The sequence below is a fragment of the Carcharodon carcharias genome, chromosome 17, assembly GCF_017639515.1.
Source record: "Carcharodon carcharias isolate sCarCar2 chromosome 17, sCarCar2.pri, whole genome shotgun sequence".
Taxonomy (NCBI): domain Eukaryota; kingdom Metazoa; phylum Chordata; class Chondrichthyes; order Lamniformes; family Lamnidae; genus Carcharodon; species Carcharodon carcharias.
Window position 1 is genome coordinate 6,874,598 of NC_054483.1, and position 14,253 is coordinate 6,888,850.

A 14,253-nucleotide genomic window follows, 5' to 3' on the forward strand; every position below is an offset into this window, starting at 1 on the left:
TCGTTAGTTATAAATATCCTATCATCTCTTTGAAATCTAAACAACCCCTTCCTTTATCTAAAAATGCAAATTTCCTTCACTTTACATGCTAAGCCCTCATCCACATTTACTCATTAACATCACAAATGCCTTTTACCCGAACTACTTTTGGTAATTTCAACTTTGCAGGCTATCTGACTCAATTCAATCATACAGAGAACCATCCACACTCACACCCATAAACCTATTTTGCAATAAACCACAATAATATAATGAAAAAAGTGTTAGTTTCATGATGCTGTGTGCTGAAATTTCTGGTTCTATGCAGGAGTGGTCCCGAAGTAGGATTTTCCTGTACATGACTTGCCATTTCATCAGATGGGCACAATATTACACTGCCAGGAAAGTGAAACCTTTCTGTATGCAATCACCACAAGATGGAATGTTTTCAAAGGACAGAAGAATTCTAGTCTGCATTTGATGTAAAGAACACATGCTGTCTTGCAGACAGTTGGCTAGACAATATTAATTTCAATACTCTGGAAAGATTTTTGCCATTTGTAAACCTGCATTTAAGGAATGCACATTTAACATTGCTATAATGGAAATTCCTTCCCCACCCCCAAATCTGTTACTCTGACCTAGTCTGCATCCTATTTTTTAAGTTTACTGCTTTTGGATTGCAGGATCAGGCAGGTCTGTTTTCCACTGAATCCAAGTGTATTCAAAATAACTGAAAATTCATGATCCCAAGCAGCAAAGAATCCATGTTTTTTTTATTTATATATAAAAGACTTCAGCATTGTAATTTTTAGAGAATAGTACAATGAAATTTCATCACACCTTAGAACATGCATTTTCTAACAATGTCTATCAAAGTATTACAAAATTAAAATGTATTTTTTAAAAAGGCATCAAAATATAACGGCATTCCACTACTGCAAAAATGACATTCTCCCTCAAGCTAATATATTTAAAAAAGGACACCTGATTACTTACATAAAAAGACACAGTCTGAGGAGCTTTGTTCAACTGTTCCCTTTCTCTCCGCTCTCCAGGTTTATATCCCAAATACTCCATATATTTACATTTCTGCTCAGATGGATTGTGTGGGCGCCTGGAGTTTCCATCCCATCATCCAGCCACATTATTCCTTACCTGTCACTGCGTATGTTACCAAGCTTTCTGTTGACAAACAACTTTCCTTCTGATTCCTGTGCTATGTCCCTCATCCTAATCTGACTTTTCAGTTTTCCTTTGTGATAATTCAAGGAGCCTCCTTATTTCACTCATTTTCCAGCTACATCTATCACATAAATCTTGAAGGCCTCCAATCTTTAGGACCTGCCTTTATTGTTCAAGGTTGAGTTTTCAAATCAGAAATTTAAACATCTTGCTCACCACCAGCTTAGTTTTACTATGAGCTCCTTCATACGTTGTTTAAAAACCTTTTCTTGCAGTTGCTATCTTTTGTCTAACTTCATCATGTGGATGACCCAAGTACACAATACTCTCTGTTCACTTAAAGGTCATTTTTTAGAAGTTGCTCGCTCTTTCCATGCTATTGTGACTTGTAACATTTGGTTATGTGGAATAGAGCACGAGTTTTTAATTACTTGTTAACATTGAAAATTGACTCTAAGAGGACAAGTCAGCCAGCATTCCGTATCTGTGATACTGGCCTTAGATTCTCAGTTTTCCACTGATCTTGAATCCAACTAAATCATCCTGTCTTTCACTAAGTTCAGAATTTACACTGAAAGGATGTGTGATGTAACACATCCTCACTTATTCTGCCTTAATCAATGTCTGTTTTGTTACTTCATAATAAATGCCCGTACCTTGCAGTGAAGGTTGCTTCTGTTTTTCTCTCATTCCAACTCCTTGTAAGACATTTGTCCTTCATTCTAGTCCAATGTTTATGAACCGTAGAACTATTTGTCTCCAGTCTTATTACAATTCACAAACATTCTGAACTCAAAGTTTATGTTTCTTGCTTCAAAACTGTGTTTTGCTTAATTCTCAATCTGGCTTCCTTTTTCATTTTTGTAGTGATTTTTAGCAGCATTTTCAGTGTTGCTCATGATACTTTTCTCCATGTTTTTAGGGGAGGGTTAGGAATATAGGCTTGGCAGAGCTCATGGGGACAATTTCTGAGCTATAGTTATCACTCAGTCACTCAGTTCCATTCACAATTCCCCCACCCCCACAACATCGCTGTTACGAGACTGTTTTTCCTTCTAACTCACATGTAGTACCTGGCTTTTCTCGGTCAAAGGTTCTGCCTAGCTAGATTTAATGTTGTCTTTTCTACACTGACATCAGATTAATCAGAGGTACATACGGTTGTATATTTTTGTACAGCTCTGTACTTAACACTTGTGTGCTAGTTGTCACAATTCACTTTAAAACAATGGCATAAATGTAGATTGAGTGTTGGCACCAATAGGCCATGAGGAGAAAAGTAACACATTTGACCCAATACACTTTAACATTGTAGCAATATATTTATTACATTTCCAATTGCTCCCACCTTGTGATACTCATGTACCTACCAGTATTTCCGCCTGTTATATAGTTCAAAATGCTCTCTCCAGACATAGCCAAAGTACAGAAGAGCGGAAGTCTGTACCATTTATGATGAAAAGATCACACATCCAACATTGCTGAAATCCTGAGGACAACGCTGAGATTATTTCAGCTGTGCAGAAAAACCACAACACTGAGATGTGTGGCATCTATTGTGCTACTGTTATAAAACAGTATTAGCATCCTATAAGTGAAGGCCTTAGGTTTGGCTTTTTTTAAGCTGTGGATGGTGCTATGCTTAATATGAAAGCTTTGTAATTCACTTGAACATTAACATTCATTGGTAAAATGTTCTTCAGTTAAACTTTTACCAACAGTACCACAGAAATATAGTTAGTAGGATCAAATCTAAAATTAAACTTACAAAAAAAATAAACTTGTATGCAGAAATACTTGATGCATGAGTGCAGTCGAGACAACAACAGCTGTTGAAACGAAACCCCCATCTCAACCAGGAATCAGATGGGCAATACTGTAATCAAACAGGTCCACTCATAATAAATTATCAAAGTGAAAAAAAAGAGACACCCTGGGGGTATATGGCAGTAATGAGGCAATAATGCTACACCACAGGGCATAGAGTCACCACGCACTGATCTATTAATCCTAGGCAGGCCTTTTGGTGAGGAACTCCATGTAGGAGGTATATGCCCACTGCAAGGAGAAAAGGAGCCATGTCATTAACAAACAACCTGAACAACTCTTCTATGCCTCCAATCAAAGCTACACAACAGCACTGGCAGAACCCTCATTCACAGGCCCCATCCCCTCCTCCTCAAAATGGGATGATCTTGGGAGGTGGTTGGGGAAAAGCTTCTCACCTCACTCTCCCTTTTTAAAAAAAACACAAAACATAAGAACTGAATTTTGTTTCAAAAATGACAAAACAATTCTTAATGTTTTCGATAAGAGGTCCTGAAGACAAATATTTGAAAAATCATCAATATAATGTATAGTGCTACAGTCAATTAAAAAAAAATGCTAGCAGGAAATCTGGCTTATGAGCAGGCAACCGTGATTGTGCAACCCTGGACCAATCCCAAACCCTGCATCTATAGACTACAACCTGCATCTTGCACCTGATGGAAAACATTAGATAAGCCCAGAGTTAATGCTGAACAGTCAGCGGTCATAGATTGCACCATCTGTTTTACTCTTGCGCACTAGTAACAGTGGCACTTGTTACACAACGTCATTGTCCTCCTCTTGTTCTTTAGCAGTATGCAGCTTAGGCTGCATATTTTGAGCCTGCTTGGAGAGCTGCTCTGTGCGAAGGTGAGAGTTACAAGACGACTGGGGCTCGCAACATTCCTGGGCACCAATGCCACCCATCAGGCCCACTTCCTCATGATAAGGGTCCTCATCCATCTGGCACACACACACCTCTATGCCAGAGTCTCCGGTGATTCGCCTGTGCCTTGAGCTTTCTTCCTTCCCTTCCCCTTGGTCGCATAAGTCAGAATTCATGTCCAACGTTTTAAAATCAGAAGCTGAGGGTGCAGCAGATTCCTCATCTCCAAAGACATCACCGTTTTCTCTGTCAGCTGGATAACTGGGCAGTGCCCCTGTAGTGGTGTCTGACACCTGATGGTCATCCTCCTGTTCGCAAACGGATGGGCTGGACTCTACTTCTTGTGTTGCTGCCTCTGGCACAAGTGAGGTCACAGACTCCTGCAAGGCAGGCTGGCTCTCGACAACTGCGGTTTCATGGCTAGAAGTCTGCGCATTCTGCTGCTGTAGTTCAGTATAGGGAGGTGGGGGTGTCGGTGGGTGCCCTGCCACTTCCTCGTAGTCTGGTAGCTTACAGTTTGTCCAGAATCCTATTGAGAAGTAAATACGGAGATGAGTAGTACGTGACTGTGAGACAAGATTTGTTGCTACAGTTAAATGCAGGATGCATGCACTAAAGATCATATTGCAACTCCTGATAAGGTTTGTCCTCATTAAGGTGAAGTGTGCAAGAGATGGTAACTTTTGTACATAATCAGCATCAGTGAAAATAATTTAGCAATTTTCACAAAACTCTGTTGTACATTGTGTTATTCAGCCTCATTACTCACACACCTTTCAATTTCCAGCTCTGATAAAGGGGCTACCAAGATGTGAATATGCTTTTATTTTTAAATAGTCCTAGTGTATGTTTACAGCTTATTCTATTTTCATTCACCGAATAAAATAGAGATTTAACAACAATGGCAATTGTTGTGTAATCCTCCCTGCACAGATCTCAATTATAAGGTATACTCACTTAAATCCAATGGCTGAGTCGTGTAGGTGCTAGCGCCCTGGTAGGCCATCAAGCTGATCTCCCTCTGACGCTGCTCCTGTTGTAACCGCAGTTTCACACGACGGTGCCGATAAGCACAGCAACAGCTAAGCATAATAATGATAGTCCAGACCAGCCAGAACCCTGCCGTGGTCAAGCAGAAGGAAGGGTCCCTCAGAATTGCATTATAGTTGGATGAGCGAATACAATGCGTGCAAAACTTAACTTGGCAAGGACCAAGCCCTTTAATGTACAAGGGAAGGTGGGTGTTGACCAATAACGGCTGAGTTTCTGCCCCATTCCAGGACTTTGGTACACTGGCTAATACTCAATTATAGTACTGAGGGAGGATTATTGGCAATGAGAGACCGAGGCGTTGGCTATTGGCTTAGCTGGATGTTAAAAGATTCCACAGTACTAAGCAAAGAACAGCATAAAGCTCTCGGTGCCTTGGCCAATATTCTCCCTGCGACCAAAATTAACACAGTGAACAGGAAGCTTGGAAAACTCCTGGCTCTTCCTTGGAAAATGGCATGGGATTTTCAACAATTGTCAAAAACTCTAGAACAGGCAGTTGGGTCTTGTTTTAACACATTGTCTTAAGGGTAGCACTGACAATGCAGGATTATTCCCTTAGTGTTGCATTGAACTGCCAGCCTAGATTGGAGGTATCCAATGCCCTGAATTAACCTGATTATTAAATTTCACGTGCAGTTCCTCAATGGCAGCATTGTTGCATCACCCCCTGTATATAGGCCACGTATATACTATGGAGAGCACCCAGCTGCGATCATTTGGGTCTGCCAGGAGCATTAAGTGAGAGAAGTGAATTGATGCCAACTGTGTACAGGGCTCGTGATGACATGGCACATTCACTAAGTCCCATTCCGGGCCGCAGGTAAACTCCCACCTTCTGATCTTCAGAGTCCTTGTGCCCAAGACCTGGAGAAACATTATCCTCTGGCAGTTAAAAGTAGTTTCTGTGCCCATGCTAGAAACTTACACCACAGTTCGTAATAGTAGGTGCAACACTCGGTTTCCCCACAGCAGTATCCTGTCTCACACCAGTAAGGCTCGTTGTTCACTCCAAAACATAATTCTTTAGCCTGAAAAGACGAGAGAGAGTAAGAACAGTCCACAAGCGCACAACCATACACTATAGAGATGGAAGAAGTAGAAGTGAACCAAGGTGATATGGAAAGTGGTTGCGGAAAGCATATTTTTTATTTACACACACGCATTAATTTTAATCAAGGTATGGTATTTGATCTTTAAAAAAAAACACCCAGAAGGATTTTAAAAAGCCAGAGTTTAATTTAACTTTATTTGAAACATTTCTTACACTTTTTAATAAATGAAATGTTAGATGATGTAAAGCAGTAAATTTCAGTACTGCTAGAAGGAATAATTCAAATGGCTCAACTCAGCTGCATTGCGATGGACTGGTTGTGAATTACAGGCAGAGATTTGTTTTGCAAGTTGTAAGAGCCCCATAAATACTGATGTGCCTCATCCCTTTGGAAAAGTTATTTAAGCACATTCTACCCTGGATGTTCTTGGTTGCTTTCACATGAAATGACAGAGGAGTAAATTTATTGCTCTCAGCATTGTCCAAAGGACTTATCTTCGCTGTCTCCTGAGCAGCAGCCTCAAATGTCCAACCCTCTTCTCTTGTTGACGTTCCCACCAAGCACACCAATTACAGACTAATCCCCACTTAACCTCTGCCTCCTTGTAAGAACTGCCAAGATTTACAGTCACCCTTGGTCTTGTGTCATCAGTACTCGCATTCCTCTGCCCACCGTACTTATTCTGCACCAGCCCTGGTCCCCATAACTCACTTAAAGGTACTTTTCAACTCCTAATTGTTTACCTTTTGGCTCTGTTTGCCACGATACTTCTACAGCTGTTGGTTTGCTTTTGTTGTCCTCCTTACGCTAAGCGATTCTCTTAAACTCTCTGAATTTGGTCATTCCCTTTGAGCCTGCTCCACCATTCAATGAGTTAATGGCTGATCTACTTCAACACTACTTTTCTGCACTATCCTTGTATCCCTTGATGTTTTTATGTGTTGAAATCTATTTATCTCAGTCTTGAACGTGCTCAACGACTAAGCCTCAACAGCCCTCTGGGACAGAATTCCAAAGAATCACCACCCTCTGAGTGAAGAAATTCCTCCTCAACTCTGTCCTAAATGGCCTGCCCCTTATTCTGAGACTATGTCCCCCTTGGTTTTAGATCTTCACAGCCAGGGGAATCATCCTTCCTGCATCTACCCTGTCGAGCCAATGTCTCTTTCTGAATTCTACATCAGATGATACTGTAAACAGTATTTCCTCACTTTTAAATTTGCCATCACCACCCTCAAAAAACCTAATTATCCTCTATTCTTGCAAACTACTGCCCCATCTCCCATCATCCTCTCCAAAGTTCCTGAACATGTTATCTCCTAAATCTATAGCCACCTTTCCTGCAACTTCATGTCTGAACCTCTCCTAACAAGATTCTGCTTCTGCAACAGCAATGATGACATCCTCCATGATGGTGACCTTGGTGCACTATACCTTCCTCATCCTTCTGGAGCTCGCTACAGCCTTTGGCACAGCTAACCACAGCACCTCCTCCAATATCACTCCTCAAGTGTCTGGGTGGCCGGGACAGCCCTTGCCTTGTTCCACTCTTACCTATCCAGTTATGGGTCAAGAATCTTCTGCAATGGATTTCCTCCATGCATTTATACGTTACCCCTGGACTGCCTCAAGGATCGTTTGTTGGCACCTTCCCTTTTCTTATCCACATGCTACCCTTTTCTTATCCACATGCTACCCTTTCCAACATGTCTGAAGAGACACCACCAGGTTTCATGTGCAGGCTGACAGCACACCAAGCTCTATGTCACCAGCACCCCTCTCATCATCAGGTCTCTTTATTCCATCCTCATCCATAGCCACTGGCTCAGGCCGAATCAGACCATTTGCAGCCATGGTATGCTATTTCACGTTGAGCGTCCAACCCCATATCCTTGCCATGACTAAGATTGCCCACTTCCACTTCCTCCACCTTGCTTGATCCATGCTGTTGTCACCTGCAGACTAGACTATTTCAATGCTTTCCTGGCTGGCCTCCTATATTCAATTTTTGTCTTATTCCAAAATAATTAGGCAGAGCATAATGTTTTCCTACATCAAAGGCACTCTACAAATGCTAGTCAAGCTGACTGTTCAGCCTGTAGATAATGAATGTGCCTATTTTGTTTTTTAACACATTAAATTTCATGAATAGACTTCAAGAGATCACCACCTAGTGTTTCCACTGTTATTTTTCAGACTTGTTCATCCAAAATTGGTGTAACAGGTGCAAAAGGTTACAGAGTTTTAAGTGCAAATTACACGCAGAACAAATCATGTTTCCATGACTTTTGCCGCTCCATAATAAGATATCACACTAGAAGAAGGCTCCACCGACAAAACAGACCATGTCCCCAGAATTAATCAATCACCATTTAGAGTGTCCGTTAACTCATTTGGGGGCCTTTGAGGAGATTCTAAAAAACTGAAGTGGCTCTTTTGGGTGCAAAGACACTCTAAAGAAGTTTAGTTTTAGAAACGTTTTAATTTGCTAACAAACTGACTACTGCACCACAATATAACCTTGGAATGGTTCTGCATATAGTTCTGTACATTTTTCAAGAGACATTTTTAGTCATTTAAAATTACCTACAGGTGGAGTGACACCAATTAAAACTTCATTCTCAGTTACATAAAATCAAACAGCACCTAATTACCAGTGCTAAATATGTCAAAGAATATTTTCATTACTGCAACTGTACAGCACAAAATGGTTCCTCACTCCATTCAGTTAGTCCTCTCAAGGTTCTTGATTCACAAGAATCCAATCTGCACAATATTTGAATTCAAGGAATGAACTAAGCCAGTTTTCTGATCTTTGAGTTTATATTGAGAAAACACCTTTTTATGATGATTCTTTAGTAACGGTTGCCTGATTATACGAGAACCCAACAGGGTTCAAAGGCACAATGTTTCTCCAGGTAGTAAAGATGGAAAATCTCTTTTCTTTTTAGGTGAAGGGAAATTTTAGCAGGAAGTGGACTACTAGACAAAAAGTTTTTTAAAAAACTGTTATATAGGGGATTATTTTGGCATTTTCACCTGACAAGCAATTGAATAACCAAAAGAAACTGACCCAAACATGCTTTTAAAAAAAACAGCACATCAGCTACTTGCGGATTGTCAGAAGTCAAAAAGACTGGTTACTGAGATAGAGTAACTGAGGCATTGCCTTCCATTGTGATAGGGCTCAGCAATCTTCCACGTTCAAAGTCAGAACTTAGCAGACTAAATTAAAATGATCAGTGGCAAGTTCACAGCAGTAATTTGATCCCTAGTGTCTGCTGATGTTCACCAGTCATCAGAACCATGATTAAATTACTTCCATACGTCACCACTATCCAACTCCTATACTATATATAACTTGTCTGATATCCTAAAGGTGGATGACTTGCTGTAACATCAGCCCACTGTTTATTCTTTATTTTTGTAGAAAAACACGTCTGCCCCTCTTGTTTCTCCTCGATTTGCTTCTGTTGCTCTCCTGTAGATGCTGCACAGCTGCTTAGGCATAACTCGTCTTCTGGTACCTCGCAAAAGTAAGCGTACACAAACTCTCAAAAACGGGATGATCAGAACTGAGCAGGACAACATTATTACCTGACACTCTTACAAAGGCACTTCCAGTAGGATTGGGCAATAAATACTGGCCCAGCCAGCAAAGCCCACATCCCGCAAATTGAAAAAAAAAGTGGGGCTTGCTCAATAGCAATTCAGAATAGAAGTTCTGGTTGCTTTCCTCATCCCCAACTCAGGAGCATCCAGATCAACTGCGGTGCCTCCACCATCTTCCCGATTTAGTTCACATAAGAAATAGCAGGAGTAGATCACACTTCCCACTGAGGCTGCTGCTCCATTGAATAAGTCCATGAACGAACTTTCCCGATCCCCCAATCTATCAGTTTTGATCTTAAATGTACACAGAGTGGACATCCACACCTCTCCAGGGCAGAGAATTCCAAATATTCACAACCCTCTAAGTGAAGAAATTCCTCTTCATTGCAGTCCAAAATGTCTTTTATCCTGAGACTGTGACCCCTATTTCGAGACTTTCCAATCAAGGGAAACAGTCTCTCAGCATCAACCTGTCAAACTCTCTTAGAATTTCATATTTCAACAACATTGCCTCTAAATTTCTTCTGAAGTCCAGAGAATATAGCACCATTCTGCTTAATTATTCCTCATCCTACTTCTTAGGCAGTCCCTTTGAATAAAGATGACTTGCTCACTCAATGGTTTGATGGGTTCTCAGATGGCTGACTAGTCCATTGCGTGATCTGCAGACTCTGCCACATTACTCGGTGGTTACAAGAACATATCAGAGGCAGGGAACTTGGTGGCAAGTAACTCATCCCTGAGTCCCCAGATCCTTTCCACAATCAACAAGGCACAAGTCAGGAGTGTGAGGCAATGCTCTCCACTTGTCTGGAGTGCAGCTGCAACGCCATCCAGGACAAAGCAATTGACTTGACTGGCACCCTGTCCACCATCTTAATCATTCACTCCCTCCACCACTGTCGCACTGGTTCCGCAACTAATCAGAAACCTTCCTTGGCAGAATCTCTAAAACCCACAACTTCCACCTCCTAGAAGGATGAAGGCAGAAGGGGCATGGGAACACCACCACCTCCAAGTTCTCCTCCAAGTCTCATACCATCTTAACTTGGAAATGGATCCATTTTGCTCTGGGAGAATTGCTGGTTCATTGAAAGTTTAACTGGGCATTCAAGTGACTGTGCCAATGACAAACACTTCTATTTTTTATTTTTCCACAGCGGAAGAAGTGATGTTAACAGGTGGGAATTGACACAACACTTGTCACTTCAGTCACACTGGCAGGGCTCCTGTCCAGAACATTCATTGCACGCCAACACGTAATGTATGTCTTGCGCTTTGTGGAGACATTTCACATTGAGGGTGGCCCAAATCATAGGCTAAAGGTCTGAAAGTGGGCTTTGGGCATATACAACACTGAACCCATTCCTCGTGTACATAAATCACAAGCACTTGAGCCAGTTTGTAAGCTGTGCAAATTGATTGCGCAAAAATAAATGGAAATATACTTAAAAAGGGTTTGGCTCCCAGCCCAGCATCTGTATAATGTTATAACACAATGGAAGTTTACAGGAACACTTAAGTTCAGAACACGCGTTGCCCCTCAGGGCAGGTTCACACCATTGGATCGGTCAAAACCGTACTAATTAGGTACAGTGCTCACTTGGGTTTAAAAATGAGACCTGCTTTAAGGTTAAGGAGATGTCAAGTTTCAAAACTCACTGGGACAGAAACAAACCTTTCCTACCAGGCTATTTGCTTTCTAAACTCAAACAAAAATGACAGCCTGATAAAAGTCATTTTAGTTTTTTCCTTCTTAAATACATGTGTGTACACACACATACAAGGAAATTATTTAATGGCTTTCTGATGTAACAATATGCACCTAAATTTAAAAAATATCAAAGTGGTTTCAAGGTCTGGAAATTATTACACAATTCATGTTATCTCATTTACTGTAAATGCCCAGCTTACTTCTCTAATGTATTCCTGTCACATTTCATGGATAACACCCCGTCATACTGCGACTAACATAGAAAACAAAAAGACTGAGTAATGTTTTGATAATATCAAATTTCATGAGACCCTGGTGACAGCACGGAGGCCTTTTGGCCCATTATGCCTGTGCCAGCTCTTTGAAAGAGCTCTCCAATTCGTCCCAGTCCCCTTTTCCTGCAGAGCACTGCACATATTTCCTTTTTCAAGTATATATCCAATACACCTTTGAAAGAGAGCAGATTCCAGATTACAACCACTCACTTTGTAAAAGGTTCCTCCTAATTTCACCTCTGGTCTTTCAACTAATTATCTTAAATCGGTGTCCTCTGGTTACCAACCCTCCTGCCAGTGGAAAGAGTTTCTTGCTATTCAACCTTATCGAAATCTCTACATAATTTGTAACATCTCTTAAATCTCTCTTTAGCTTCTGTTCTACAAGGCCAACAATCCTAGCCCAGCTAGTGTCTCCCCATAACTTCAATTCCTCATCCTGATAGCACATTAGTAAACTACCACTGCCCTCTTTGCAAGGCCACAGCATTCTTTCTAAAATGTGGTATCCAGAATTGACCACAATACTCCCAGCTGAGGTCAAACCAGCGTTTCGTAAAGGCTAAGCAGAACTTTCTAGCTTTCATATTCTTGTAAACAGGAACTTACTTGGGGTACGCAAATCAACCCATTATTACCAAATTAGAACAGTACCTGTCAGCTTGGATCCCTTGTAAGATTCACCGGTCATACAGAAGAACTTCCTTGCTTTTGTACTCTTATGCCTCAATTAATAAAGCTTAGGAACATGTTATGCTTGTTTTCCAGCTTTGTGAACTTGTCCTGCCACCTTCACAGATTCGTGCTCCGCATTCCTCCAATTCCGGCCTCTTGTGTTTCCCCGATTTTAATCGCTCCACCACATTGGCGGCCGTGTCTTCAGCCCTCCTTAAGCGCCTCCACCCGTCTAAAAGCAAAATACTGCAGATGCTGGAAATCTGAAACAAAAACAGGAACGGCTAGAAAAACTCAGCAGGTCTGACAGCATCTGCGGGGAGAGAGAAAAAAAAGTTAACGTTTCGAGTCCTTGTGACTCTTCTTCAGCTCTGAAGAAGTGAAGAGCTGAAGAGTCACAAGGACTCGAAACGTTGACTCTTGTTTGTTTCTTTCTCTCCACAGATGCTGTCAGACCTGCTGAGTTTTTCCAGCAGTTTCTGTTTTTGCCTCCACCGGTCTCTCTCTCTCTCTTCCTTTAAGACGCTCCCTAAAACCTAGCTGCTTGATCCAGCTTGTTTTTGTTTGCCACCTATTCTAATCTCACCTTGTGTGGGCTGGATGTCTAATTTTTACTGTCAGACTCACCCTCCCTTGGGGGTGTTTTTAAACTACACTGAAAAGGCGCTATATAAATGCAAGTGGTGGTTGCTGAAGCCCTGCTCCTGCCCCCACTTTTAAAAGTGTCTCACTCCAGGCCACATTTTATAACTTTTTTTAAGCCAGTATTTCCACCGCCCGTCCCCAGCAGGTTATTTGTTACTTGCCCTGATGGGGTTTGGCTGCTTCCCTGTTTCTCTCACATATTAACCAACACATATTAACCAAACAGACTTTAAACCTGGGGGGGTTGTTGGGGTGGGGGGAAAGAGGGGGTTGTAAACTTTAGGCAGAGGGTAGGATACGAGAGGTCGGGAGGGGCCTTCTGCTCCCCGCTTCTGCCCGACCGCGGCCTACCCTCACAGCTTGAAGCCTCGGACTTTCCTGGAGCGTTGGCCGGGCTCGCCCCCACCCCCCTCGCCGGCCGTACCTCAGCGTGAAACTCCATGCGCGACGGTCCAACGGGGAAAGCCGGGGCGATGAAGAGGAGAAAGCCGAGGACCATTTTCTCCATTTCTCGGGGCCGCCGGCGACGCTCATTTAGATTTAATTCAAATTTCCGCTCGAGCCTCCGCCGCCCCCGCGACGGCCATGGACCCGCCCCCCGCGCCGATTGGCCGCCAGCTTCCCCGTTCTACCACCCCATTGGCTAACCCCTCTGTCGATCGTCGCCGCCGGGCTGCCCTCTTTTACCCATTCCCGCTTTCTATTGGGCTATGTCTGGTCGCACGTCCACAGCTGCAGGTTTTGATTGGCTAGACGCCGCGTCAATCATCACTAGGAGAAAACTTTCTCCTACCCCACCCCCCTCCCCCACCCCCAGTAAGTTTTGAGCAACTTTTCCAGCTGAGCTTAGCGCTGTTGGAGGTGTGTTGTCATCTTTGTGCCAGGCTAATGTTTGCAGATGCTCGAACTCTTTTCGTCATTGGATTCTGACAAAAGGTCACAGACCTAAAACTTTATAAAAGTTCTCATGGCACTATTTTGAAGAAGAGCAGGGGAGTTAATCTGTCTTGGTCAATATTTATCCCTCTATCAGCACCATCCGGGACAAAGCAGCCTGCTTGATTGGCACCCCACTCACCAACTTCAACATTCACTCCCTCCGCCACCGACGCACAGTGGCAGCAGTATGTACCATCTACAAGATGCCCTGCAGCAACTCACCAAGGCTCCTTCGACTGCACCTTTCGAACCTGCGACCTCTACCATCCAGAAGGACAAGGGCAACAGATGCATGGGAACATCTGCAAGTTCCCCTCATCATCCTGACTTGGAAATATATCACTGTTCCTCCACTGTCGCTGGCTCAAAATCCTGGAACCCCTCCCCTAACAGCACTGTGGGTGTACCCACACCACATGGACTGCAGCA

General features: G+C 42.5%; 1 protein-coding gene across 1 annotated transcript; it reads right to left on the bottom strand.

The window, feature by feature from the left end:
- Positions 1-735: 735 nt before the first annotated feature.
- Positions 736-13,480, bottom strand: LOC121289913 (WW domain-binding protein 1-like). The gene is made up of 4 exons (XM_041209887.1): positions 13,310-13,480; positions 5,838-5,940; positions 4,817-4,978; positions 736-4,388 (listed from the first exon to the last, which is right to left on the bottom strand). Exons 1-4 carry the CDS (start codon positions 13,391-13,393, stop codon positions 3,751-3,753), a joined length of 987 nt encoding a protein of 328 aa, XP_041065821.1. The 5' UTR covers positions 13,394-13,480; the 3' UTR covers positions 736-3,750.
- Positions 13,481-14,253: the final 773 nt, after the last annotated feature.

Bases quoted from the DNA above. Each gene is read 5' to 3' on its own strand.
- LOC121289913 (XM_041209887.1), bottom strand. From the start codon at position 13,393: ATGGAGAAAATGGTCCTCGGCTTTCTCCTCTTCATCGCCCCGGCTTTC. The intron at 4,979-5,837 runs GTAAGTTTCTAG...TGACCACGGCAG, and splicing joins CTACTATTACGAACTGTGGT to GGTTCTGGCTGGTCTGGACT. The intron at 4,389-4,816 runs GTGAGTATACCT...ACTTCTCAATAG, and splicing joins GACTCAGCCATTGGATTTAA to GATTCTGGACAAACTGTAAG.